Genomic DNA, 20,180 nt, shown 5'->3' with positions numbered 1-20,180 from the left:
CTTGTCATGAATTTACTTTGACAAAAGTTACAGAGTTTCATAAACTTTCAGTTCGTAATGATAATTCTTCCTCGTTAAGACAAATCTGCATAAAACCTCCCATATCATCTGACTTCATCAATAAACTATTTGATAACTTAAACTGAAAAGACTTCGGAGGTTATGGTGATGCTCATAATGTGCTCAAAAGCCTCCTGGTTACACGATTGCACTAGACTTCACAGTGTAGAGTTATAGAAAAGAAATAAGCTTATAATGACACTATCAGGTGTAGCCCACGTTAGGAGGGGTTTTCTGTTGCATCTGCTTCCTCTCGAGGTTTCTTCCTTGTCGGATCGTATCATGGAGTTATTTCTTGCCACCGTCGCCTCTGTCTTATCCGTTAGAGATGTACGTTAATTAACAAGTAAAATGATATATTCTGAATTTTCATATTCCTTTAAAGCTGCTATACGACAATGTTCATTGTTAAAAAAGAGCTATAGAAATTAAATCCAATTCAATTCACTTCAGTTGACCAGTCAAGCAAGTTAATAAATATAAGAACCCAGTAATAAATCTAACATTTGCTAATAATGATGGATTATGGTTTTATATGCAGGATATACATTATATGTGTGTGTATATATATATATATATATATATATATATATATATATATATGTATATATATATATACACACACACACACACACACACACACACACACAGTATATACAGTCCCTCCATCCTAATGATTCACTTTGAAGGAGGATATATAAGGAGTTGTGGACGTAGGAGCAGTAGAGCTGAGCTGCAGATCTCCTGATCAGATGAAAGCTATCAGAGATCCTGCGCTTTAATCAACGTGGAGGGGTTTGGCTTGTAGAAGAGCGCGTGTCTGAGAGGAGGATCTCACACACGCACACACACACGCACGCACACACACTCGCACGCACACGCACGCGCGCACTCAGACGTGTCAAGAAGTGAACGCGGTACTGAAGCTGGTGGCTATGATGAGCTTCGGCATGGTGGTGATCTCGGCTGGTTTATTGGGTCTGCTCAGTTTCACTCTGCTTGCACTTGCTGTTGGGACTGAATACTGGTACATCATAGACGCGGATCAAGTGATCAACTCCAGCTGGCACTTTACGAGCTCACACTCAGGCTTGTGGAGGATCTATGAAGGTGCGTGAGCTGATCTATAACCACCTGCTAACAACTTTCCTTCTCATGGATTATCATTGTGTATCTTTCTTTGTTCCCCCATCAGGGTTTTTCTATGATTTGTGTTAAATGACTGTTTTTTTTTTTTCTTCTTTTTCTTACCTGCAATTTATTCCATGACTGCATTAAATATCTTGGGGAATGTAAGACACATTGCAGTTAATCATTTTAAAGTATGCAGCAATAACATAGATTAAAACTTTATGCATGACCAAAGATGCACGTGCTTTAAAAAAGAAGAAACAAATATCGAATAGATAGATCTTTTGAATTCATTTAAGATGCATAAGGACAAATGGGGCTCCTTTATAAAATCCCCTTTTAGGTACAGCATATACAGCTTTACATACAAGATGTACATGTTAAAGGTAAACCCGATCCGTCTACCCTGGCAACAAGGTCAGTGTATGATAGGGCACATGTTATTCTGAGGGTGTATGTAAAACCCTACAGCAGAATGATGAACTAATAGAAAGATTTCCCTTGAATTGAAACTTTGCACCTTTACATGCTGTTGAAAATAGACAATTTGTGTTCTTTTTTTTATTCTTCCATATAATGTATGCTTCTAAATCCTGACCTGAAAAAAAAAAAGACCACTCATATATTTCCACAATATATAGTACTGCATGCAGTTTTGGGCTATAATTGTCTTTTATAACCTGAACAAAAAGGAAAGAAAAGCACCCATTCATTTATATTGAGGTTTCTATGGTCCCGTGTCCTAAGAAGACGTGCACGTTTCATGTCAGTGGGTCATTTCTCAAACTAGACATTGTAAACAATCTACACATTATGTATATGGTGTTGAATGCATTTGCATTTTTATGTCATAAGCTCATTTTTAAATGTTGGGGACATTTCTAAACATACCGCAGTATATGAATTTCATATGTGTTTCAATAGGAACTGATCTTCAGTCAGGTATTTGTTGTGTAATGAGTGTAATGAAACCGTGCATATTATTGGTAGACTGACAGCCACATTATAGACACTTACATACTGAATCCTGCGCAACATTCTTGCGTTAAATTTAAGCAAAGGTATATGTTTATGTAGACATGTTGTCGATATGAGTTCTCCATGTAAATGTCTTAGTCTATTTAATGTCTGTTTTACTGTCACCCACAGGAAAAAATGGCAGTTTTCATGACATCTCCTTCTACACAGATACTTCAGAGTTCAGTGAGCAGGAAAAGCACCTCTTAAGTGAGTTTGTGGAAGACACATTACCTTTAATGTGGGAAATGGAGTGAAATGAATACGAAGTCTAGGCATCGTCTAACTAGATGTGCTCTAGCTGCACTCACAGCACAGAGACAAAAAATGGTGATCTGCTTTTATTGACCTACTGCGTAAATTGCACACTTTCTCGAATAGTAGTTATGGAAGTTATTTCAGCTCTCAAATGAATGTTAGCATTATTATACTAACTCTAATTCAGTGGACTAAAGACTGTACAAAAATCAGTGAATTAGACATTAATTGTTTTTCATGCTGTTACATTTTCTTTCCTTTCTATATTAGAATTTTTGAAGTTGAAGTGATTTGTAGATTATATAGGGATAAATGTTAATAAAAAAGCTTTCATATCCCAAATTTATATATTTCTGTAAAGCTAATTTGTGACTACTGTCAAAACAAATACACGAAACAAAAAATAAAAAAAGAATTTAAAAAAATCATTTGTTATATTATAAATCATTAAAGGTAAAACTCAATTAAATTGAAAAAATAGCCATTACTGATAAGAAACTTTTTTCTGTTCCTCTATAGACCTGCACAGGATTATTGTCATCTTGCTGCCTCTCAGCCTGGTGCTGCTGATTTTCGGGGGCATCTTTGGGCTGGTGGGCTCTCTTGCCCGCAGTTATACAATCCTTACTGGTGTGGCTGTGTACTTCCTCATCTGCAGTAAGTCAAGTAGGCTTTACCTGTGAGGTTCTCTAGCTAAGGCCATATGATGTATAGACTTAGAGAGCGTATCTAAAACATTAAGGCTTCGATTCAAACCAGGCAGAAAGCAGGTACTGTACAACAAAATGAGGATTTCACTGCTAAAATAAACTGGGAACACTTTACCTTAACAATACAATAATAATCATAAACTAATGCCCGAATGAATACTTACTTAAATATGAACTAATAATGATTTGAGGCATGAACTAATCACAAACTAATGAAGTGCTAACCTCAAGTGAGTCTTATGAATTCATGCATTATTAACGATCACCTCAAGAATGTTAGACTTAAATGTGTTATACGTTTGTTAGTTAATATATTAATTAACACGTAGAGATAAAGTAAATCGCTCAGTGCATTATGGCAAATTATATAAACAATCTGAAATCATGATTCTTTCTATTATAACGAATCATGATTTCAGATTGTTTATATAATTTGCCATAATAACTCCTTACACATACACACAATGTTGTATGGCGCTGGATTACATTCATCACTTACACTGACTCACTAATAATAAACACCAATCTTTTCCTCTCAACCCATTTTGCATTATTTTTCAGCCATTCCTCTTCCAATCCTACTGTAGTACTTGTAGTACCTGTTCTCGTGGCTCGGACCTGGGACTTTGCTCCTTCACCCACAAAGATGAAATAATAATAAATCATACATTCATATTTATTCATTTAACAGGTGCTAAACCTATTAACAGTGCTCTATTAGATTATTTTCTGGTGTCAATCAATTTTAAATCGTTAAACCCATTTCTCTCTTGTGCTTGTTTTTGGGTCACTACATCTGAAAATATTTGGGCTCAGTCATATTACAGATCATTTTTGATTTTGTTATGTGTTGTATGCTGACTCTGTTTGCTATTCTGAATATGACCGCAGTGTGTAATACTTATTAGCAGATAGTGTTTGATAGGTAGTGGGTTGATTTATTATATGCACTTACGCTAGTTAGGTGTTTCTATACATTGGTAGTTGACGGAGGGACCTACAGTAGGAGTCTGTCGGATTGAAGAGTTAGTTAAGAGTGAGGTCTCACAACAGTTCCAGCCTGTTGCAGCCTGTAGCATGGTCAAATTTGTGTTCTTGATGTTCTTGTCTGTATAGCTCTAATAATATTAATATTAATAATAATAAAATGTATTCAAGGTGCTCAAGACTTACATCGTAGTTAATGTTAGCTCTTCATTAGTTTGTGATTAGTACCTGCCTTAACTCTGTATGTAAAATAAGATAAGATAAGATATACCTTTATTCGTCCCACAATGGGGAAATTTCTCTGTTACAGCAGCAAAAATCTATAAAAAGAATAAAGAATAAAGACATAATATAATATACAGTATATACAAAAACAAAAATGTATAAAAAAGAGTAGTGGTTACACTGAAGACATATTGCACACAGGTAATATTGCACATTTTTTTAAATTTCTGTCATTGCACATGTTTAAAATACTTTGTTATTGCAGTTAAAAACAGTAATAACAGTGTGTATTATGGTGACTGGTTCACTGGGAGCAGCTCTGATTGTAAAGTCTAATAGCAGCAGGGAGAAAAGAGCATCTGTATCGCTCCTTCAGACACTTAGGATGTAACAGTCTGTCACTGAAGGAGCTGCTCAGAGCTGAAACCGTTTCATACAGGGGGTGAGAGTTGTTCTCCAGCAATGATGATAGTTTTGCTACCATCCTCCTTTCTCCCACCTGACCAGTGTCCAGAGGAATCCCCAGGACTGAGCTGGCCTTCCTGATCAGCTTGTCCAGTCTCTTCCTTTCTGCAGTAGAGATGCTGCTGCACCAGCATACCACACCATAGAATATGGCTGAGGCCACCACAGAGTCAAAAAAGGTCTTCAGTAGCTCTAAATGATGATCGTTGGGTCAGTCCCACCTCCCGTCTAAGATAAAAGTCTTTGTATTGTCATTGCTAGGAGTTGCTCTGAGATTGCTCCTGAATAACTCTTAAGCAAATATTGCTAGTTTGAAAATGTATAAGCTAAATTAAGAGCTCTCTAAGATCATTCTTAGAAGCTTTAAGAATACAGGCCATGGAGTCTATCCCCAAGGGACTCTTAATAACTGCCTGGTCTGTATACATTAGGTTTGTTTACATTTTGGAAAATAACCAAATAAATCTGACGGAAACAATCTTAGCATTCATTCATTCATTCATCTTCTACCGCTTATCCGAACTACCTCGGGTCACGGGGAGCCTGTACCTATCTCAGGCGTCATCGGGCATCAAGGCAGGATACACCCTGGACGGAGTGCCAACCCATCGCAGGGCACACACACACACTCTCATTCACTCACGCAATCACACACTAGGGACAATTTTCCAGAGATGCCAATCAACCTACCATGCATGTCTTTGGACCGGGGGAGGAAACCGGAGTACCCGGAGGAAACCCCCGAGGCACGGGGAGAACATGCAAACTCCACACACACAAGGTGGAGGCGGGACTCGAACCCCGACCCTGGAGGTGTGAGGCGAACGTGCTAGCCACTAAGCCACCGTGCCCCCCCACAATCTTAGCAGATTTTTTTAAATAAAAATACCCTGTCACATCTCAGTTTGAATCTAATTTGAAACCTAAGTCATGCAGCTGAGCATGGAGTGTTAAGTGGCCTCCAAGCTGCCTGTCATTTGGAGTTTGTAATTTATTAAAGTTTGAAGGGTTGAAGGTGTGTGCTCGGAAACCTGTGTAGTTAACGGGAAAATGTTAGCCTTCATGCTCACAACGTTTGTCTGTCGTGTGTATGTTCACTGCATGAGCTAGCATGTGCATCACTGTGGGTTTTTGAGTCTGCTAGGAAGTATCTCTTAAATAGCTCATTAGAAACATCAGAGTCGAACACGTTTGAGGATGTTTTGCACCTTTAGTAAAGAGAAGTAAGCTATGTAATAAAACTGTAAAAAAAAGTTTTACTTTGTGAAATGCTATGGAAGTTTAGTGTACATGTTGTTACACTGTGACGTCAGGAAAGCTAATAAGATCATTTGAGCCGCTCTGCATATTTTGGTCTTCTGTATAAAAGTATTTTGGTTGATTTAAGTCAGTTAATGTGGTTAATGTAATATATTTGCATGCAAACATAAATATTACAATGTCAGAATTGCTGAACTTGTTTAAAATGATTGCATGTGGAATATGTACATGTTGTGTTTATATTTTCTGATTTTTAGTATCAGGGTGCTTGGTGTTTGACGCACGCTGAAGATATAAATGCAAAATAAATAAGAAGTTCTGCTCGTATTATTGGGCTTATAAGGGGTGCTACATGGAGAAATAACACATTTGAGCATTCAGTGCCATCATTTCTACCTCTAGGTTTTTTTTTGCATTCAAAGTAGAATGTTTTATTTTAAATGAAGGTATATTTGGAGCACTAATTACACAGTTATTGTCATTGTATTACAATTCTAGCTTGATTACAGCAGAGTGCACACATAGATTTCTGATTTCTTACACATTTTAAACACTCATTGTTAAGCATCTGCAGTTTTCTTAAACTTTATTTTAACCTTCTTCCAATCTTACAGATTTGTTTGAGTTTCATTCCAACACAGAAAAAGGTCTGGATTTTTGAGAGTGAAAAACTATTTGCAACCTAATTGTCTAGTGATTGTTTTGTTCATTTGGGTTTTCAACACAATACGCCAATTAAAACATTCTGGAAGCAAAATTTCCCTAAGGATACATCTTCAGAGCATCTTAAAGAACGAGCTACAAAGACTATAAAAGACACATTTGTTTAGAAACATTACAAGGAATATGAACATCTGTAAAAAATAATGATTTCTGTGGATGATAGAATGACATTCTACATTATACAAATTTTCTTATTCTATTTGGAGATACCTTTGCTTTATACTGTATCTTTATATGAAAATGAGAGTAAGACTTTTGTAAAGAAACACAACTACTTAAAGCTTGATATCTAGATATAGGTTTAATAATCTTAGATTTGGCTTATTGTAATCTTAGAATAGAGCATGCGTAATAATGTGGCTGAATATTAGCCTAAACAAGATTATAAAGTAAATAAAACATTTCTTTATCAGTTTATGCTTTTTTAATTCTGAGGTGTCTGAATGTGCTGTTATGGTTATTACCCATCATCACCAGCACATTACATGTCCCAGTGATCACTCCTGCATGCCTCATGTTACTCACCATTAGTACTGTTTCATTTCTGGTTTCTGTGTCTTTCTGTTAAGCTTTTTTGTTGTTGTTGTTGTTGTTGTTGTTGTTGTGTTGGTGTGTCGTTGTCATTAACAATGTTCTATTGTCTTGCTTATAGCCTGGAGATCGCTATAAGCAAAATAAATAAAAAACTGTTTTGGGCTGAATTTTTGTCAGAATGTAGCTTCAGCTACATTTCCCAGATTTCCCAGATTACCAGACATTCAATGTGATTTCTTTAGAAGTAGTCATCTGAATTATGTAAACTAGTTTGTCGGCTGATATCTGAGACTAATTGTACCTTATTACAATCTCAGTCACTGTAAGTTTAATACATATTTAACCATTAACCAGCCATCTAATTATGAGTTCAAAAATTTTACATCTAGCATCCAGCTGCTCAGAGGTTTCAATCAGCCCGGTCCTCATATTAATGATAAAGTGGTCAAATGTTATTCTATGAGAGAAATGAAGAAAATACTGATTAGAGAAGAAAATCCACAAGGATGCATCTTTCATCGTCTTTCTTCTTGTTCTTTGACTAATCTAGCTGCCGAGATGAGTGTTTTTTGTTTGTTTTGTTTTTTAATGCAACCCACATTATTTGTAGGTCTCCCTTTTTATTAACATAGTTATGGTTGTTCAGAAAGTCTTGTAAAGGTTGACATGTTTGTAATTTGTTCTGTGAAACTGTTGGAAAGAAGTTCTTCCATTAAAACTGAGCTCTCTTTAGATTCAGAACATTTGGGTGTTTAATTAGTCACAAATTGGCTGCACGTAATAAGATGACCGACAGTAGCAGAATTTCCATTACCATCTGTTTTCTGACCTGAAGCTACTTTCTCTAGGATATTTCTGCTCGGCATGAGACTCATCACCATCATGGTGATGTGCACTTTCAGTCTCTTCTTCCTCCTATCTCGTTTCAGTCTCAGAAAAACAAGGCTCACTCCAGCTCCCTTCACCTTTCGAACATACTGCAATGCAACGTAAGATTGTTTTGTCTGCAGCTGTTTTCACCTCGCTGCTGTGCAGTCACTTACGGTCGATGGAGAAGCTCACAGCAACAAGAAGTGCTTAATTATTTGGCCTGTGCGGAACTCCACACTCTCATGTAATCAGTAGCACATGAACCACGAGGAGACTCAAATCAATGCTGTAATTTCTCTGTGATTATAATGTGTTTTTCTGTTCAGTTCAATATAAGACTGATTGAACACCTTGTGTCTATTGAAAAGCTTTCGCTGTTTTATATACAGCAGTTTTATATATATATATATATATATATATATATATATATATATATATATATATATATATATATATATATATATACGTATATATATATTTATATATATATATATATATATATATATATATATATATATATATTATATATATATATATATATATATATATATATATATATATATTAAAATTTGATTTGTTGATGCTGACATGCATTTAGTGAGAGTCAGATGGATATGTTTACATTTTTTTATTACTATCTTCTATAAATGAAATCACACATTAATCTCATCATATCTCTCTCTCTCTCTGTCTCTCTCTCACAAGTACTGCAGATGTGCTCTTTTCTCATACTATTATTAGGCTCTTTATTGCTTCCTTCTCTTTAGGAACAAAATAGACAATATCCCTGTTTTGGGACACTAGGAATGATACTTTATGTCCTATTTATAACTTATAGGCTTCTTTTATTCTAGGTTTTTTATTTATATTTTTATCAGTAATTAATATTTTCACAAAATAGAAATTGACAGTGGGAATCGAAAGCACTAGCTTAGCCCATGGTGCCCTTTGTCAGTGAACGATGTGTCTAATTAATGAACATGATTTCCCTGTTGCTGAAAGAAAAGAGTTTCTGAAGTCATGTCTTTTCTCTCCACAGGCCTCTTTACACTCTCCGGTGTGTGTATCTATGTTAGCTACTCTCAGCAGGCCTTGGACGAGCTGCGGCGGCTGCTAAGTGCCGAGCTGCTCGCCCACATACACATGTCCTTCGGCTGGTCCCTGGCCTCAGCTTGTCTCTCTTATACGCTGGAGGTGGCCTGTGGCATCCTGCTCATACTCGCAGCGCGTCTTGCTTATTATCAGCTAAACCATGAGTCTACCGCTGCTTTCTCCATGTCCTAAAGACACCGTAGTCAAAGCACATTTAGTTTATCACTGTGTTTGCATCAGGGCTTTTATACAACAACCTGAGTTCAAAGAAGAATGTAGAGGTAAGCAAAAAGACATGACAAATGACTTGATTTAATGAATGTGCACCTGTGTTCATATTTCAGAATATTTAGCCATGATGTTTTGGAGGTTAGTTTTAAAGATGCATATTTTATTCATTTTGAAGCTGCTGGATGCTGGCAATTTGCAGATTAATGTCTCTAACTGGTAGCAAATTTCTATTTTAAGCTGCATACATAAAGAGCATCTTGTAATGATTATGTCCCTCTGCTATGCATGGATTAATCTCACAGCTGTGAGAGCCAATTCAGTACATTCAGAGAGAATTAACTGTATTTTACACACTACGTATCATACATAGTACCGATACCTGTCGTGTTCTGACATTCTGTGTTAAAGTGTTGTATGATGTTTAAGTCACAGCCCAGGTTTTCATGACTCTGAGGATTAAGGTGTTTTGGTGATACCAACATTTTATTGTACTAACATACTTCAGTCTCTCCAGGATTTCAGTTTTTTTTCTTTTTTTGAGAATGTTGTGCCCAAAAATGTTTGCTTTTGCTGAGACTTTTTTCAAAACTTGTGATGCAACATAGATGGAGCTTGGAAGCAAACAAAATGTATCTGAATGTGAATTTCATTGATTTGTCCCTAATATGAAATTACAAGGTATCTTCAGTAAATGTAAAAATATCAAAATACAAGTTAGATTAAGCCACTCAGGGAACTGTTGACCCTTTTAACCATCATAAGGGATTTTCATACTCTATTGATAAGTAGAAGAGAGAAGTGAGAAGTAGTTACTCCTGGGTGATTATAAACAGAATCCTGTATTGTTTCATACTGTAGAAATTTGGCACAACAATGTGAGGTTAACATACATAAATCACTGCTAATGCTGCTTCAGAGCAAGGTGTGAAACATTTCTTATCTCGGGGGAAAAAGCAGGTTTTTAGAACGACAAGAACACCGGATTAAGCACAGTGTGAAAATTCACATTTTTTTCTGTGAAGTCCAGGCTATCAATTGCCAGCAAGCTGAAATGATTATAGACAGAAGATTTCCTAATTAGTTATGCCAGGCCATTTCATGGCATTTCTGCGTTATGTTTCTATTTTTGAGATTTGTATGTATCGTTTGTTTTTCTTCGAAAATTGTAAACCATCATTTTAAATAAGTTCAAATATATGAATTATTTTAATATCATTTATATTTCCACACTTTTGTCAGCTTCTAAGCTCTGGCTCTTTTGCAGTGTAACTGTGGAATCAGAGCACAGTGGAACAAGCCTGCTGACCAAAACATCAGTCATTCGTGAAGGAGAAAGCGTTGCTCTGCATTAATATCTCCGAATGTTGTTCCCTCAGGGTCATAGAGTGTGTTTACTTACTTTATCTCTCTGAGGCTGATGATAGCAATAATCTCTGGAGAGCAAAACGCTTGCACAATTCTGTTTATTTTTTTTTTTTTGTGTGTGTTTTATTATTTTTTTTATTGTTCATTCTGGGTTAGGTATGTATATTGTTATTTGATCAGTGTATTTTGTCCTGTATTGTCCTTGTTTTCCATCTCAGCCAGAGCTCACTTCTGGCTCCTGTGTAAAGCTGGACCTACTGGAGGTAGCGTTTGATGTATGAGTCTGAAAAACTCCTGCAAAATCCTACAGCTGTGATTGTAAATTACTGTGAATTACAGATTGCAAGGGCAACTCACAGCAGCTCAGCAGGTACAAGCTATATATTTTCTTTCTTTACTGATATAATGCATTTTATTTATTTAAAACCATATGCAAGTCACCGAAATCCAGTTTGAAAAACTATTTTCCTTGTAATAGCAGAAATAGCTCTACCTTATCAAAGAAATGTGATGTTTATGTGTGTAAAATCCATGTGGTGAATCAGAGTTACATATCGATCATCCAGCGTTACATGAATAAACTGTAAATTTGAAGAAAAAAATAAAGACGTTTGGGTCCTTTAACACTGTCATCTGGCTTTTTGTGTATATTTCAATTCAGTGTAAAATGTTTTATGATGTTAAGAACACACAAAATAAAAAATGATCGTCAAAGTATGGATACACAGGCTTAGTAAGATCACAAACTTACAAGAAGTAAGCATACTATCCAGAGAGTGAACTGAAACAAAGGAGCTTATGTGCAGAAATAAAACAGCAGAATGTAAATATATATATATATATATATGTATATATATATACATATATATATATATATATATATATATATATATATATATATATATATATATATATATATATACATATATATATATATATGTATATATATATATATGTATATATATATACATATATATATATATACATGTATATATATATGTATATATATATACATATATATATATATATATAAATATATATATATGTATATATATATATATATACACCAGAAATCTCCATTTCAGTGGTTTTATGCAAAGATCGCACAGAAGATGACGAGCAACATGTTAGCACCTCTAGTGTCTACCATCGTTTACATTGCAAATGGACTAAGAATTCATTCATTCATTCATTAATTTTCTACCGCTTATCCGAACTACCTCGGGTCACGGGGAGCCTGTGCCTATCTCAGGCGTCATCGGGCATCAAGGCAGGATACAGCCTGGACGGAGTGTCAACCCATCGCAGGGCACACACATACACTCTCATTCACTCACGCAATCACACATTAAGGACAATTTTCCAGAGATGCCAATCAACCTACCATGCATGTCTTTGGACCGGGAGAGGAAACCGGAGTACCCGGAGGAAACCCCCGAGGCACGGGGAGAACATGCAAACTCCACACACACAAGGGGGAATCAAACCCCCAACCCTGGAGGTGTGAGGCGAACGTGCTAACCACTAAGCCACCGTTATTGAAGACTTTGGCACCATTGAAGACTTTGGCAGCAAGGAATTAGTGTTGGGTCTGTGGCGAACTCGGAAATTACGCTGATCTGTTATTTCCTCAGGAGCTCTTGGTTGCTTAATTCTATTCAACTACAGACTGTTGTAGAAAGGACATTATTTACATTTACATTATTTACTGCACCATGTCACCCAAATGAGGATGAGGTTCCATTCTGAGTCTGGTTCCTCTCAAGGTTTCTTCCTCAGGGAGTTTCTCCTTGCCACCGTCACCTCAGGCTTGATCATTAGGGATAGATGTTAGAGATAAATTGAAACTTAAATTTAAACTTTACAATTTTTATTCTGTTTCTATACTTTAGTAAAGCTGCTTTGAGACAATGTGAATTGTTAAAAGCGCTATACAAATAAATTGAATTGAATTGAATTGAATCAAGTAGTTCTTGGATATTTTTTCACTTTCTTGCATGCACACCATTTTAAAATATATTCCTGTATATTCATAATCTGATGTTTTACACTGTACATTCCTAAACCCTGGGTTAACATTCTTATTTTCATATTTGCAGTGTCAGCAACCATGATCGGATAGCATGATTAACCCTTGTATGTTGTTCGGGTCTGTGGGACACATATTCATAAACATCAATAGTTTTGAAAAACTTTGCTTCCTTGTAAATTTGTTGATTTTTTCCACTCATAACTTGATTAAATTTAATTTTCTATTTTTTATTACATTTTATTAAAAAACAACAAAAAACAAGTAGCACTTTAATTAAGAAATGTGATGTAATAAAGGTAAAGGGCAAATATTAACCATATATGCTGTTTATATTGCTTGTAATTGGGATGAAGTAAACATCTGTAGAGTATTTTAACATAAAATTTTTGATTGTGTTGAATTAAAAACCCAAAATGCAGCGGGTCCACCAGAGCCACGAACACTGGCTGAGTAACAAATATACGAACACCATACAAGGGTTAAATAATCAGCTTTCTTCTAACTGTATATAGTCAGTGGAATTGTGTAACCAGGAGCATAAATAAGAACCATATATGAGCAGAAGCATGATTTCTGAATTCATTATAGACTGAAAATGAATTCCTTCCTGCCGAAGCCATCAAATATTCAACGACTAGAGACCAGAGCGCAAGGCCGACCACGGCAGCAACAGTTCAAAGCCATCTTTGTGGTCTTCAAATGTAGAAGGTAGTAGACGTACGCCATTCTCAGCCCCACTGAGCATGTCCAAGTGGAATTAGATTGAACACCCAACAATTCAAAAAACAAACCTTAAATACCGTTGAATCATGATTGCAGTCTTTAAATGTTAATGAGGTTGCACTCTTTTTTAATAAGCGTCTGAAACTAATTTAGTCTGTGGTGGTTCTGATGGACACTACTGTTCCTGTACTATAATCAATCAGTGTCATTTCTAGGTGATAAATTTTTAAGTGTAATGGACTGGACTGAGATTAACTAGTCAGTTGTTAATGTTGCACTGAAACTTGGGCCAAGGTGAGTAGGTGCACATGAACAAAAGACCTGTAAGTTCTTACACTTCCTTCCCTGTCTTTATATCCTCTTTTTTTTTTTTGGAGAGCTGAAATTGTGAGCTGGAATTCCTCTATTATATGCTCTGAAATTCTTAGTAATGTTCAGTTCATTGCCAGCTTCAACTTTTGCATACACATGATGTAAATTTTGAGCTCTTAAGAGATTTGCATGATTACATTGCAAGTTTCTGCAAAAATACCTGAAAGTCATTTAAACACCAGTGCACCATTTACATTGCTCTACAAATGTCCAAACCAGTCAGTTTATGGCTGTTAATGACATAAGGCACCATAATAAACAAAATACTGCTAGCTTTATGGTATCATTGTATTACATGGCTTTTCACGTCAATTATTTCTTTGCTTGTTTTTTTTTTTTTTTTTTTTTTATATTTTAAGAAAGCAAAGTAACATTATGCTTTGCATTTTTAATCACACAATTACAGCCAGCTCCCTAAAGGCGTGTGTTTGTTTAGCCTGGATGTCCTGTACTTGCATTGGCACCGGTGAATCATCAATTTGTCTGAAATGAGCTGATAATAAAAAGCAGAGGTGTGGCATCACTGCTAAAAAATAACATGGATGTGTTAATATTTATTCATTTATCATTAGTCATCGTTAGTAACTGCTGTATCCAGAAAGGGCAGGACATCAAACCCAGAGTATTGAGTGCTGGATTGAAATATATAATATTAAATAATAAACAGATATAGTTTCCAGTTTATGGTCAAGAGGGTTTCATCAATATACAATGAAAATTCTACATTTCTACATATAAAAAATTAAACCGTGTCCAGTCATAAAGTGGCAAGATTAGAAATATTGCATATATTCAATACTCCATCCATCCATCCATCTTCTACCGCTTATCCGGGGCCGGGTCGCGGGGGCAGCAGTCTGAGCAGGGACACCCAGACTTCCCTCTCCCCAGACACTTCCTCCAGCTCCTCCGGGGGAATACCGAGGCGTTCCCAGGCCAGCCGAGAGACATAGTCCCTCCAGCGTGTCCTAGGTCTTCCCCGGGGCCTCCTTCCGGTTGGACATGCCCGGAACACCTCCCCAGGGAGGCGTCCAGGAGGCATCCGGAACAGATGCCCGAGCCACCTCAGCTGACTCCTCTCGATGTGGAGGAGCAGCGGCTCTACTCTGAGCTCCTCCCGAGTGACCGAGCTCCTCACCCTATCTCTAAGGGAGCGCCCAGCCACCCTGCGGAGGAAACTCATTTCGGCCGCCTGTATCCGGGATCTTGTCCTTTCGGTCATGACCCAAAGCTCATGACCATAGGTAAGGGTAGGAACGTAGATCGACTGGTAAATAGAGAGCTTCGCCTTGCGGCTCAGCTCTTTCTTCACCACAACAGACCGGTATATCGACCGCATCACTGCAGAAGATACACCGATCCGCCTGTCGATCTCCCGCTCCATCCTTCCCTCACTCGTGAACAAGACCCCAAGATACTTAAACTCCTCCACTTGAGGCAGGAGCTTTCCACCAACCCGAAGGGGACAAGCCACCCTTTTCCGGCTGAGAACCATGGCCTCGGACTTGGAGGTGCTGATTCTCATCCCTGCCGCTTCACACTCGGCTGCAAACCGTCCCAGTGCACGCTGAAGGTCCTGATTTGAAGAAGCCAACAGGACAACATCATCTGCAAAAAGCAGAGACGAAATCCCGTGGTCCCCAAACCGGACTCCCTCCGGCCCCTGACTGCGCCTAGAAATCCTGTCCATATAAATAATGAACAGGACCGGTGACAAAGGGCAGCCCTGCCGGAGTCCAACATGCACCGGGAACAAGTCTGACTTACTGCCGGCAATGCGAACCAAACTCCTGCTCCGGTCATATAGGGACCGAACAGCCCTTAGCAAAGGGCCCCGGACCCCATACTCCCAGAGCACCCCCCACAGATCACCACGAGGGACACAGTCGAATGCCTTCTCCAGATCCACAAAGCACATGTGGACTGGTTGGGCAAACTCCCATGAACCCTCCAGCAACCTGGTGAGGGTATAGAGATGGTCCAGTGTTCCACGACCGGGACGAAACCCACATTGTTCCTCCTGAATCCGAGGTTCGACTATCGGCCGAATTCTCCTCTCCAGTACCCTGGCATAGACTTTTCCGGGGAGGCTGAGGAGTGTGATCCCCCTGTAGTTGGAACACACCCTCCGGTCCCCCTTCTTAAACAGAGGGACCACCACCCCAGTCTGCCAGTCCAGAGGCACTGTCCCCAGCCGCCACGCGATGTTGCAGAGGCGTGTCAACCAAGACAGCCCCACAACATCCAGAGACTTGAGGTACTCAGGGCGGATCTCATCCACCCCCGGTGCCTTGCCACTGAGGAGCTTCTCAACCACCTCAGTGACCTCAGCTTGGGGGATCGATGAGTCCTCAACTGAGCCCTCTGCCTCTGCTTCCTCAGTGGAAGACATGTCGGTGGGGATATTCAATACTATTATTTTTTAAACATTATAGGGGAGCTAATTCATATATAATACAGGGATATTCAGTACATTAAGTGAATAAAACTCAGCAATGTCTCCAAAGAGCTAGTCTCCCAAGAATCATTCTGAGAAGAGCTAGACTCAGAGTGTTTTATTTGTGTGCATTATTCTTTTTTACATCAGTGCCTGCAGACCTCATGCTTCCCTGATGTATTGACGTATGAAATCCCACAGGTTTTCTACAGGGTTAAAGCTCATTTTATTAGCATGTGCCGTTTCATCATGGTGCAATAAGACCTTACATTGAAAAATCAGCATAAATGATTGAAGGATAGATTTTAAAATAGATCACTGCTTTTTTTTTATGTGTGCACCACCTGTAAAAATACAGTATTTTGTATTGTATTTGGCCAGCTATGAAAAATCTGAAATAAATTTACCTCTAAAACTGAAAAGGGAAATTTTTGTGTGTACATATATTACTGCACATTCCAACAGATCTATCTGGAAAGATAGATTCATAATGTGAGAGATTTTAATTGATTACTATCGATTTATTTTTTACACCAAAATATTAAAGGTTCTGGTAAAAAGAAATGCTGGCTGTACATGAAATAAAAAGCAGTTCATCTCAGGTCACCTTGCACACACTCATTCACCTAGATGCAATGGATGCAATGTACAGTAGCAGTATGCCTACTTGCATGTTTTTGGTCAGTGTGAGGAATCCTGGAGGAGATCCTGGAGGAAATCCATGTAACCATGGGCAGAACATGCAAAACAACAAACAAATCCAAGCTGCATTTATTGATGGAGATGGAATGTAGGTAGGTTTGGTAATGGCAATTAGATCTGCTGCTATTGTCGTTGTTGCTGCTGGGCGAGTGTTGCGACTGCCTGTGGTACCTGCTGAAACATGGGATATTGAGAAACATGTTGCTGCTGAGGGTTAAGCACAGGGAACACCCTTGTAGCAGATCTAATAAGGTGGTGCTGGAAAGGAGGAGGGTGAGAAGCGAATTCTCTTGCTGCATGCTGGGGCTTAGAATGGGTGTTAGCTCAGATAATAAAGAGTTACATAGATGTGGAAGCGTGGAAATAGGCTGCGGCGAGGGCGTTTGGGGAACCAGTCAGCCCAGGAGGAATAGTTCCAAGGCTGAACATTTGTGTGAACAACAAAGTCAGCCTTGAAACTTGTCAAAGTCCATCTACCTCCTAACTCCTCCAACCTAACCACCTTTACAGATACTAGGTTCTACCCCTGGATATGTCAATGTAGTTTAGCACCCTGTATATTATGTCTGTAGCAGCCAGCCTGTATATCTTGTCCATAGCATTTTCATCCTGTTCATACTGTAAATACTGTACAGTACATCTTGCACTAGCTTGCATTGGTTAGATGTCAAACTGCATTTTGTAGCCTTGTACTTGTACATGTGTAATGACAATAAAGTATAATCTAATATGCCTCATGCCTGATAACACTTGGTCTGAGGATTGTCACAAGAGCGGGAGGCATACCAGGATCGGGCAACACATACATCTTTATTGTGGATGGGGACATGCTGTTACTTAGGGAGTAGTGCAGTGCACCAGGTCCACTCAGTGAGGTGAATGTTATTCATAGAACAGCTGCAGTCAAGGCCTTACAATGCCTGTGTTCTAGTGTTTACTGTATTATGGACTGTTTCCTAAACTGTCAATTTTCAGACATCATTTGGAGGCCAAAGCCACCAGCCAGGGAGGGAGATCTCTTGATGTGTTTGGGACAGCAGACCTGGTAGGAGGCTGCCAAGGTGTTTTCACCCTAAGCTGCAGTGGAAACCAAAACTAGTTGCTGTCTTTCATGCAACATGGGTTACTGTCCCATACTTCTGTTATTAAATACCTCATATTACAACATGCTTCAAATTCTGAGCAATAAAGATTAACAGTATAATAATATCATAATATAAATGTGTCAGTGATGCAGGGATAAAAACTGACCCAAATGCAGGATAGCTAAAATAAACTGGATTTATTAACTGAAAACACAAAACAGGGACAAGGACTCGACAAAACATGACATGACAAAGACGACAAACGACAACAAGGATTCCGTGCCACCACAGGCAACGCGGCACGGCTAAATACACAAGACAATTAGACATAAGGAACAGGTGTGCAGAAGTGGGGAGGAAGAGATAAGGTCGGGACAGACACGTGACACAGAACATAAACAAATGCACATGGCCAAAGTCCGGGCAGGATCCTGACAAAATGTCTATAAATTGTTCTCGAAACAAACCAACACATGGTGACATCTCAAACCTTCTGCTGATATATAGGGAAATGTAGGCTATAACGCATGACTGACTTTCACTAGGTTCCAATTATAATGGTAAGTGTATTTTATGGTCCAGACCCACTTATGATGAAGATCTTGGCAGTAAATAGGATTTACTGCCTGGACAGTTTTCAAATATTGGCTAATTCTAATTTCATGATTATCAAATCTTTTATTTAATCAGCATTTTAAAATTGGTTGGTTTTGCTCGTATATAATATGAAAATAAATGTTTGATAAACATTAGCTTACCTATCAAGGTGATGTGGTCTACACACACTGTATATGCAGAGTGGGTCTTGGCTCAGTGAAATGAGTGAACTTGTGATGAAGGCACTAGGCTGTGATAGATCGCTGGCTCTGGATGACTCTGGACCCAAAACTCATTAAACTTTAATGGCGCGTAATATTTCAGACCTTCTACTACAATGTGGGAGAGCTGCAAGGCCGGTGCTGAATGCTCTTTTCTCTTTTTTGCTTTGCCTGGACCGTGACTGAGCACGGTAATGTTGGCCTTCTGATGATTTTTCCCCCTCATTAAACCAAACAACTGTTAAAACTTTGGTCTTTTGTTCACGCTTGAGGACGTGAATTAGGAGGTGTCTGTCATTTCTGAAACATGTGTTTGAAAAAAAAAAATCTATAATTTGGAACCAAATGTCTTTGTTTTTGCCTTCATCTTTCTCTTGCTGTGCTGTAAGTGTGCAGTGGTGGCTCAACTTTTAAGGCTCTGTGTTACTGATCAGCAGATTTTTGGGCCCTTGTCCTAGGCCCTTAATCCTCTCTGCTCCAGGGATGCTGTATTATGGCTGACACCATCTTCCTAACAAATAAGCGCAAGTACATTTATGATGCATTAGAACTATAGGCACCAAAGACACAGTACAGCTGATGTGTAGAACTAACGTGTAATCTAAAAAATTACTAGCATCTTTCAGAACTCTGCATTATTGTGATCTAAGGGAACTACTGAAGGTAGTCTCTAATTTCAACATCTAGACTTTGTAATTCATTCAGATTCTTCAGCTGTAACTGAATAAACTAAAATACTTAATAAGTATAGTTTATAAATCAAGTTTTGTTATATTAGAAACTATTTATAATTTAATAAGATATTATTAGTTTAATATAAATGTTATATCTTGTTGTATTTATACATGTTTTTTGGTTATTTATTGTTAGTTTCTTAAAGAACTTGTATACAGATGCCAAATCTATAACATTGCTTTTTAATGAGATTGATATTGATTTTATAATGAGAATTCCACCCCTGGGTTATACATTTGTTATAGAGAGAAAGGCTGTGACTCATTAAGCCCATATTGCTTTCTGCCTCATTTGACAGCCTACTTAGCCGAATATTTTCTTTTCTTTTTTTTCTGTGTCTGTGAGTTC

At 38.0% G+C, this 20,180-nt stretch overlaps 1 protein-coding gene across 1 annotated transcript; it reads left to right on the top strand.

Annotated features, from left to right (window-relative positions):
* Window positions 1-998: 998 nt before the first annotated feature.
* On the top strand, window positions 999-9,524 carry LOC132861321 (transmembrane protein 235). Its single transcript, XM_060892790.1, has 4 exons — window positions 999-1,170; window positions 2,341-2,418; window positions 2,986-3,123; window positions 9,280-9,524. The coding sequence occupies exons 1-4, from the start codon at window positions 999-1,001 to the stop codon at window positions 9,522-9,524; spliced, it is 633 nt and encodes a 210-aa protein (XP_060748773.1).
* The last annotated feature ends 10,656 nt before the right edge of the window (window positions 9,525-20,180 follow it).

Source organism: Tachysurus vachellii, chromosome 18, assembly GCF_030014155.1.
Source record: "Tachysurus vachellii isolate PV-2020 chromosome 18, HZAU_Pvac_v1, whole genome shotgun sequence".
NCBI classification, from domain to species: Eukaryota; Metazoa; Chordata; class Actinopteri; order Siluriformes; family Bagridae; genus Tachysurus; species Tachysurus vachellii.
Note: the sequence above shows the minus strand (reverse complement) of the source record. Positions and strands in the feature narration are given on the sequence as shown.

Bases quoted from the DNA above. Each gene is read 5' to 3' on its own strand.
- LOC132861321 (XM_060892790.1), top strand. From the start codon at position 999: ATGAGCTTCGGCATGGTGGTGATCTCGGCTGGTTTATTGGGTCTGCTC. The intron at 1,171-2,340 runs GTGCGTGAGCTG...TGTCACCCACAG, and splicing joins CTTGTGGAGGATCTATGAAG to GAAAAAATGGCAGTTTTCAT. The intron at 2,419-2,985 runs GTGAGTTTGTGG...GTTCCTCTATAG, and splicing joins GCAGGAAAAGCACCTCTTAA to ACCTGCACAGGATTATTGTC.